Genomic DNA, 10164 nt, shown 5'->3' on the forward strand with positions numbered 1-10164 from the left:
AGTCAGCCATGATCTCCCTCACAGACCGCGAATTTGCAATTTATTATAGGTTTAGATATCGTGTATACAAAGTGTATCGGGACTGTAAGTCGTCTTTGAGTCTGTATCGTCATAAACGAGCCATGTATAATATATATTGGATATAGCGATTAGGCTATTGTAATGTAAATAATGACTTTGGTATACGTACGGTTGACTTACCAAACACTGTTTTTAAGCTTGTGCAAGCTTCTTTCTTCCCTTCACTGTTTTTGTTTTTTTGTTTTTTGTTTTTGTTTTCTGAAATTCTTGCCGCCTTTCTCCTCTTCGTAAAAAAAAAAAAAGCAAAAACAAACGCGATAATCCAAAATTGCTTCCTAAGGTCCTTAAGGTCATTGCAAGGTCAAAGTCTTGGGCGTCATTCGAGACGCTCGAACCCCTACGGACCATCAAAGTATTGGGCGTCCTTCAAGACGCGTGAACCCCCTGAGGGATCCTTGCGATATTTCACTTGGTTTGTCACGCATTCCTCTCAATAACATTTACATTTAGCGGCTATTTGAGATCAGAGGAGGCTCGCAATTGCCTTTCAGGTCGAAGAGAAACCGGAACCCAAATAGGCCAAATGGGAAAAACCGAAAACTGCATCTGGTATCAAATCCGAGAACCCGTCAGTATTTTTCGCGAAAACCGAAAATCAAATGCTGAAAAACAGAAAATCCGCAAACAGCAATGAACACCAAAACTGAAAAACCGACAAAAATTGAAAAACCGATCTAAAATATAGCCAAAACTGCAAAACCGAAAATCCCAATGCCGGTCCCCCCTCCCTCCTTTAGACGAAGCTTAGATGAATTTGTCTTTATCAATAAAAACTGTTTGCACAGAATTAATGCAAAGCGTGTGTTGAGTATCTACAGCTGTTGCTTTGCATCGGTAGGGAAGCATAGAATTAGGAAGTCGAGCATAGTTTTTCAGTGTAATAAAATAAAGAGATTTCTGTTGTTATTTTCTCGTCTGTTTTTTCACTCATTTTCCCGCCAATTTAAAGAGAACTAGAAAAAAAAAATAATACAACAGATTCAACTGCTTTCTCTTATTCACCGTTGGAATATCGAAGTCGAATTCATTCAGTAGTCTAAATGATATTATTGTACGACAGTCGAGCAATTAATTGCAATCAGACCAAGCATTTTGCAGATACAGGAAATATGCCTAAGAAAAGGAAAGATTGCATAATTGATACGGAGATGTTAAAATAGCACAACCACTGAAAGACAAGATAATGATTTATTCATCTCTATTGAAGCGTTTACATGATAGCGGGGTGGAAATAGCGGCTTCGCAGAGACACATGCCATCGATATTTTGTTTGCCTCAGCTTTTTACGAATCTCAATTACGAACAATTTACTTAACAAGCATTAACATACTCAGGAGCAGGTAATTGATTCACATATTCATTGTCGCTGTCTTCTGTTGATTTCACAAGAGAAGCGTACGTTCGGGAGCCATCGTTTTCAGAAGTCTACAAAATATTTAATTTTATTTGTTAAAAAAATCATGTTATAATCGACTTGGCAGGCTTAGTAATGCTGGAAAGTACGACTGAAATCACTAATGCAAATAAAAAAATTAAAAAAATTAAAAAAATTGAAAGAACCATAAACTTTGTCAAGTTAAAATTAGACATTCATTCAAATACATTTCTAGTGAAGGTTGTGTTAGATATTGCACTTAAAATTTATTGCCTTTTTTTTCCAAAGGAGACCCCTTTGCCCGGCGTTCCCAAAAAGATCATAATCAAACAGGTGATGTTTCAGATAGATATAAAGGAAAATAAGGACATAAACGGATGAATAATACTGGATAAATGATAATGGTAAATGGATAAAGCAACCGAACTTATATAAATATGGAAAGTTTTATGTCAAAAGACCACAGTTAAGTTGCGTCAGAGTAGCAATATAAGTGCAGCGAAAGGGGCACATGAAGAGAACAAAGAGGAAAAACTAAAAAGTTTGAAAAAAAGAAGTATCACACATCCTTTAGTCCCTTTTTTTATAAGACCCATATTCATTAACTCTAATTTCGTTATAAGGATAATTACCATCATTGACTCCGGAAACAGTTCCATGTATACACCCTCCTGTTGGACAAGCGGTTTCCTTTGGAGCCTCTCAATCCCGGTTCCACTGCCCGAAGCAAACTCTAGCCAGGCACCGACTTTCAAAACATTTAATGGCCAGCTCTCTTGAAAGTCACGTGGATTCCTGTATAAAGAAATAAACACACAAAAAGAAGAGAGTGAAAAGGTCCAGGTTCATTATTAATGACCTCTGAAAATGCAATAAGACTGATTGGCAACAAGAATGCAAACAAACTTTGAGAAGTTTAAACAACTAACAACAACCAGCACCCCACATTTATTTGCCGAAGATTCATGATTTCTAAATATTTTTTAATATTTTTCTAATATGATTTCTACTCAACTTAGAGAACCTACGGAGTTCCAGAGCAGAGCCATTTAAAGAATTATAACATCGTTCTATAGTAGACAGCTTGGGTGCCGTGTGCTCTAATGATAGTCGATCGCCTTCGAATAATCGCCAAATCCACTCTGAATTAAGAATGACGATTTCTGCATCGATGGGCATGAAAAACCTAGTTTCAGCCTAACAAAAACAAATTATTTAGGCTCTTATCCACTGGCTTTTATGCAAATACAGCTGCATTATCTGTCTGGCTGGCTTTTATCACTTTTTAAAGCATAGAGCCATCTGTCTCTGCATTCTGGGTAAGTGTTCTACCCTCCTAAACAGCCGAAAACTCTTTGTTACACTTCGAAAACAAACCAAGTGAATAGAATCATTAATGTTTATGTATTGTTTAAGGGATACACTCGGCCTTGATTTACAAATGCACCAGACTGAACAAATGTCGAATAAAGGTTACACAGAAGTAACTTACATTTTGACAACTTTGTTTCTTGTGGCTAGCGGATAAAACAAAGTAACACCGTTAGAAGCAAACACAGACATAAATGACTTTTGTTTTCTTCAAAAGGGTTCAACTTTGGTTATTGAAAAAAACAAAGGAAAAAAAATGGCGCCAGACTTCGGATTTGTCGGTTTATCCAGCAGTATTTTAGTGGAACACATACATGTACTTGGTACCTCGGGTGACACATCAACAACTAACCCAGCCAAGAGGTAGTCGCGCAGTCTACTGGTAATGTGACCAACTATTTACTTTGAGCACGTCATTTAATACGTTTGTTTTACTCGGATTTGTCGTCGCGTGATTTCATGATCCTTTAAATATGATTTTTCCAGAACCAGGCGGTCCTACATGCAAGCCAGCATATTATTGAAGTCCAGGACACTTTAGACCAGGAGGATGTAATTTATTTCTTCGCTACAACTCAGTTTTTCTTTCTCTTCTTTTTCTTATTTTGTTTGTTATCACTGCTGTTATTATATTTTTTCCACCTTTACTCACTACTCTTACTTTGATTTGACCTACTTGCCAATTACATTCATATACATCTCTAGAAGTATTGTTTTCAAAGGGTCTTGATATTAGCAGGCAAGTCAAGAATTTAGAGAAACATGTGTTACAGACAAGAAAGCGACAAAAGTTTTAAGTCTGTAATACATGTTTCGACAGAAACTTCTGTCATCTTCAATCAATTTATGTCCAAATTCAACTTCCAACCCTATGTACATTAATTAACTGAAGATGACAGAAGCTTCTCTCGAAAGATGTATTAGGGACTTAACAGTTTTGTCGCTTTCTTTAAAAACTATTGTTTAAGAGGCGATCTCTGTAAGAGCGGTCCAGGGCATTTCGCATCGGAAAAAAGTTTTCCCTCAAACTTTGCCCAATAAACTATCTTTGGTAACAAGTAAATAAAACCACATTAGTTTCTGGAAATACGTCAAAATAAAATTTTTAGAGCTCTCAAAAGTCAAAGCTGCAAAAGGCCCTTTTTTGACCTCTTGCGACATCGAAAATTTCAAAAGTTGAATAGCCCGGTCTTCGTATCACACTGCATGCAGCAAAAAATATTTTGTATTCTTAAAGTGTGTGATATATAAGGTGTATAAAATGCATTTCAATTTTGATATTCGTTTATTCAGAGGCTCGTCATAATTTATTTAAAAACACTCGTTGGACAGCTTTCTGAAATTGGTTAAAATACGCTTTCTTTCTTGGTTGATATTGCTCAAGTCCAGACCAGACCATTGAAAACTCCGCTTGATTTCTGCTAATAAGATGTTTGGCTGCAGAAAAAAATAAAAACATCTTGCACTTATTGATTTTCTTCGCCGAGGTGACTTCGAACTTTTAGCGATATTGCTAGCGTGACAGCCGATTATGCAAATTAGTTCATTGCGCAAACTCCGACCGTTTTACATGGGTAACTCAATAAATCTTAGATTTTAACCATTTTAAGTAGACAATATAGTAGAAAATATAGTGGAGAGAGCTTTAATACCACACCGATTAATACCTTAAACATTTTAAAAGGCCAAAATTTGACATATTTTATTATCTCGTGACGAAAGACGTCAACAACAACGTATCGAATATCATAATTTTGATTAGCGCTCGCAAACCCCTTTTTAAAAATTGGGCTTCTGTTATTTCATTTTTGAGTTCTGATGGCTTACGCTATTCAAACCTGTATGAACATTTCAAAACCAAACTACAGGATTCTATTAAGTGTAACCGGCGATAACAGCACACACTGAAATACACCGTGACTACTGTCACATAATTCAATTGTGTAATTATCCTGAATTGCTTCTCCCTTCGTATTAAAGCAGCGATAACATCGCCTTTTGGATCAGAATTCTGGTCGGCAGGAATAGGAAAAATTTTTTCTGCACACCTGTCTTTATGAAAGTTTCTATTCAGAACTCTAGGGAGTACTTGTGGAAAAGGACCCCGCGATTTTTGAGGAAATAAATTATTACGTTACATGTCACCTAATTTTTCCAACAATTAGCTATATCTATATTGTAAAGCGCGTAATTTTATTAGCTGTAATTCTTATGTCTCTTTCGGTACTGGTTTGCTTGGGATCCGGATTAATAACGCTAAATTCTTGAAGCGGTATTCGCCACAAGAAGTTCTGTTTTCAGTCGCGTTCCTCAGAAACTTCGTTCGGAGACTCACGAGGAGTTTCCGGTTTGTTTAACTTGCCACAGAGTACTGACTCAATAAAGAGTCATCTCTGCTTAATTCATTTGTCAAAAGAGAGTTTCACAGAAGGAGAGCTTATCTTTGCAAGGGCTGGCCTGTTCGATATAGAAGACTCAGTTCAGGAAGTTCTGGTCCCAAAGTTCAGCGTGCCAGTTTCCGACACACCCTGGTAGCGATTCGAAAGGGGTAAAGAGCCGGTATTCTGTCAATTTGCAAATTTCAAAGGCCATTTCTAAGATGTATGGCGTTCTATAGAGGTTTAGACGATACTGCAGCTGAGGGAGCGGATGGTATCGAGGATTTTCTCCAAATTATAGACGAATTGGAAAGCGTGGTAGCAGAAAAGGACTGGTGTAAAAAAGTTCGGAAGAGGCTTCAGGAGAGTAAGTTGTATCTGAAGACTACATACCTTAATCACTGCGAAGAGGACGATAGCAAATGTGCCGATCACTGTAGGGTCTTTGCACTGAGCCATGCTGGTAACACTGACGTTCAGAAAGTATGCAGTCACAGTCACAACGTGAAGTGTGAGGATTGTGAGAAGCTGAAGAGTGTTCTTGAAGAAGTAAATGGCATTATTTCTGAGTACACAATGCAGTTGGGTAGGTTTCAAGCGGAAGACTATTTGTATGAAGCAAAAAATGCTGCCGCTAAGATCTTTGAATGGAGAGGGCATATCCTGAGAGCAGAAACCAAGATCAGTGCCAGCGGAAAATTGTCGATACTTTGGAGGGAGATGAAGCATTTATAATAGTTGACTGGACAATGAAGTTCATAGCGATGAAGTTCCGGGAAAAGCAAGCAGAATGGTTTCCCAAGAGGGAAATCAATTGGCATGTGAGTAGCGTGGTTGTTGTAACACAGGAGGAAAGCCTGGAAGTAACCTGATACGTACACCTTCTTAACAGCTGTAAAAAGATTGGTTTTCAGTGCTGTCAGTCCTAAAAAATCTTTTTGTCACCATAAAGTTACGAAATTCAGGAATAAAAAAGGTCTTTCTAAGATCGGATGAAGCAGGTTGCTATCACAACATCAAGATTGCCACTTTCAGCAATTTACACAAGAAGGCCTGCGCGTTTGGAGAGCGTTTAATGTTGGGCCTGGAAAGTTTATTCGGTAAAATTAAAATTGCAATTTTTCCACAGAAAAAATGACGGATCTGGTGGAGGAGATTCCATTTTTCCCCACTACTGCTCGACGAACTGCATCAGCAGGAGAAAGCAATGATGGCAACGACGGTAGTTCCTATCAATGCCCTGAACCTGGTTGCGATGAAGATTTTAAGACCCAGGCCGACCTTGACTTCCATATGAACTAGCTAGTTCATCATGTAAGTCCTGTGCCTGCGAGCATGACTTAAAGTCTTTATGACAAAGTGAAGAGGTAGTGGGTTCATCACTTTCAGTCATTGTCATTAGAAGGTGAAAGTTCGACTGAACTGATTGCAGTGGCCACAGAACCCTTGACAAGTACATCAAAGCTTCCCATGGGGTGGGCTCTTCATAAGAGAGGTGCAAGTGAACGGCTTTCGCAAAACGTCAGGCAGTACTTGAAACAGAAATTTAATATTGGATGAGACACTGGCAGAAACCAAACCCAGAGAAGTACCAAAGGATATGCGAACTGCTTGCACAATAGATGGAGAGAGAATGTTCGATAGAACAGAGTGGTTATCCAACAAACAGATTCGGGGTTTCTTCTCGAGATTGTGCCTTAAACAGCGATCTAAAATACAACAAGAATCGGATGATGCCACCGACGCAGACGACCACTTGATAGAAGCATCTGCTTCTGATGTAGACGAAGGGTTTTTGAGAGAGGCGAGGAACACAGTAATGGATGAGATAGATTGAAACATCCAATCATGTTTGATATCTATGATGTGTGCTCGTTGGCAAGAGAAGCAAGGTTGTCTAGTCCCAAAGTCAAGATGCTAAGAGAAATATGCGAACATTTTGAGCTCGCATTCAAAATGCAAGATACAAATGCAGCACCTCTTGCAAAAATGGAGGAAACGATTTCGGAGTGCAGTTGTCATGCAATCTAGTTATGACGTCCACCCGTTATGCGAATGCGATATCTTTTTTTACAAGAACTCTTCAAACTTATGAACAGAGACTGTTATGCAGACAGATGTGACGATCAAATATAATTTTTTCCCTTTCAGCGAGAAATCTGAGAAATCGCTGCTTTATTTAGACGTGAGAAGTATTCAGGACAACTACACGATGGAATTACGTGACAGAGTCACTGGTCATGGTGTATTTCAGTGTGTGCTGTTATCGCCGGTTACACTAAATAGAATCCTGTAGTTTAATTTTGAAATGTTCATACAGATTTGAATAGCGTAAGCCATCGGAACTCAAATATGAAATGACAGAAACCAAATTTTTAAAAAAGGGTTTGCGAGCGCTAATCAAATTATAATATTCGATACGTTGTTGTTGACGTCTTTCGTCACGAGATAATAAAATTTGTCAAATTTTGGCCTTTTAAAATGCTTAAAGTATTAATCGGTGTGGTTTTAAAGCTCTGTCCTACTATGTTTTCTACTTAAAATGGTTAAAATCTAAGATTTATTGAGCTACTCACATAAAACGGTCGGAGTTTGCTCAATGAACTAATTTGCATAATCGGCTGTCACGCTAGCACTATCGCTAAAAGTTCGAAGTCACCTCGGCGAAGAAAATCAATAAGTGCAAGATGTTTTTATTTTTTTCTGCAGCCAAACACCTTATTAGCAGAAATCAAGTGGAGATTTTAATGGTCCGGTCTGGACTTGAGCAATATCAATCGAGAAAGAAAGAGTACTTTTAACCAATTTCAGAAAGCTGTCCAACGAGTGTTTTCAAATAAATTATGACGAGCCTCTGAATAAACGAATATCAAAATTGAAATGCATTTTTTACACCTTATATATCACACACTTTAAGAATACAAAATATTTTTTGTTGCCTGCGGTGTGATACGAGGACAGGGCTATTCAACTTTTGAAATGTTCGATGTCGCAAGAGGTCAAAAAAGGGCCTTTTGCAGCTTTGACTTTTGAGAGCTCTAAAATTTTATGTTGAGGTATTTCCAGAAACTAATGTGGTTTTACTTACTTGTTACCAAAAATAGTTTATTGGGCAAAGTTTGAGGGAAAACTTTTTTCCGATGCGAAATGCCCTGGACCGCTCTTACAGAGATCGCCTCTTAATTATTAATAAATGAGATGTTGATCAAGCCTGCCCCTAAATTGCCATGATGATGGAGATGGCTAAAAGTCAAGTTGAATTTAAAGGAAAAAGAAAACAAAATCCAAGTACCTATTTCTTGTTGTTTTTTTCGTAGCAGTATCAAAACCATGGCGAGGATGATCATCACTATAAACAACAACACTGCTAAAATAGCGATTGGCAGATAAAGGATGTCTTTCATGAGGTCATCGTCCTTTGTCACTACTGGAACTGTGGTCGTCGGGGATGTGTGGACCGTCAACAGAGATTAAAAAATAAAAAAATAAAATACGAGCTGATAATTAGCTTGACCCTACTGATATAGGATAACACAAGGAAAGGAAGGGAAAGAGAGAGGGGTGCTTGGCAGTCTCGCATAGGGAATCCCAAGGGTAACTCGTTTGTAGGGCTGAAAAAGTTCTGTCCATCGGCCCCTACGTCTGCATGTCTCATTCTTTACTTTACTCTTTGCATTTAATATTTCAGAAGCATTTCCTGGTGTAGATGCACTACCCCTGACTTTCACATTGTAAGTGGTATATTTGTTCAAGCCGTCTATTATACGTTCCCGCGTGTTTCCAGTGACTTTCGCTCATTACTCTGTACATCCTCGCGGGTTCCGTAAAATATTATATATTCCTTTATGTCTCCATTAGAGTGAGCAGGTTTATCCCACGTTACAAGAATTGAAACAGAAGAAACGGCCTGAACTTTAACATTGAACGGATGGCTTGGACCTTTTAAAATAAATAACAGTACAAGATTTGAATAAGGTTCGAGTGGTTAAATCTTTTCAGAGAACAGTTTGAACTGCCTCGAATTATTCACAGTAGCCATGGTACGGAATTAATTACTCAGTAGCTCAAATAACCACAGTGAAGAAAAAACAAACAAACAAGCAAACATAGAAACAAACAAAATAAAGTTAATATAAAACAACAAAAAAGATTAAGGCCAAGAAAAACGAAAATCCCAGGAGATTTTAGGCTATTTTTGGTTAGAGAGTTTAGTGTGCCACGCGCACCTCAAGAAAAACAACTCTTGGAAAAACAGAAACAGAAGTTTTTCTTCAGAAATTGAGTGTAGTTTAAACCGACCAAAGCCTCGGTTATTTAACTATTTTTTTTTCTATTGTTGTCGTCGTCTTTTGTTTCCCCGACGAAAAAACTTCTCAAATCATACTTCCTTAATTCAAGGATAATGATGAATCAAACTAAATTCAATGATGGCATACCTTTATCCAATGTCTGGACATGAAAGCAGGGGCTCAGTGGTGACTTTCCTACACTTGTAAACCCTCGAGCTTGGATGCAGTATGACGTTAATGGCTTCAAGTCCGTGATTATTGTGTTTGTTTTTGTTATATTAAAACCCAACACTTTTTCTGTTCCATTTTCTTTATATGAAACCTCATATTGCAATATGAGGCCGTTTTGATCCTCTTTTTTAATTTCATTCCATTTGACTCTTATGGTGTGCGCATCCTCGGCCTTTGTTTCTTGTTTGTTAATGATTGGAGCGGAACTGGGAGCTTTAGTTGCAAGTCAGAGTAAAAGAATTAGAAGATCTATGTCAGCTAACATCTTCATTAAACTTAGAATGTTGTATTTTAGAAGATCGATGACCGATATGACCATTATTAAACATGACGTATTTTTGACATGTCACCATTCTCAAAGGCAAATAGGTCATGGTCATGAACCCATTATCTTCTAGCTGTGCTCATGCTTTGGTTCTAAAGATCTGCTGCATTTAGA

General features: G+C 37.9%; 1 protein-coding gene across 1 annotated transcript; it reads right to left on the minus strand.

The window, feature by feature from the left end:
- Window positions 1-1257: 1257 nt before the first annotated feature.
- Window positions 1258-8746, minus strand: LOC149035115 (uncharacterized). Its single transcript, XM_089192667.1, has 4 exons — window positions 8498-8746; window positions 2949-2973; window positions 2089-2251; window positions 1258-1506 (listed from the first exon to the last, which is right to left on the minus strand). The coding sequence occupies exons 1-4, from the start codon at window positions 8607-8609 to the stop codon at window positions 1393-1395; spliced, it is 414 nt and encodes a 137-aa protein (XP_089048793.1). The 5' UTR covers window positions 8610-8746; the 3' UTR covers window positions 1258-1392.
- Window positions 8747-10164: the final 1418 nt, after the last annotated feature.

This window comes from Pocillopora damicornis, chromosome 13 (assembly GCF_964200805.1).
Source record: "Pocillopora damicornis chromosome 13, jaPocDami1.2, whole genome shotgun sequence".
Lineage (NCBI taxonomy): Eukaryota > Metazoa > Cnidaria > Anthozoa > Scleractinia > Pocilloporidae > Pocillopora > Pocillopora damicornis.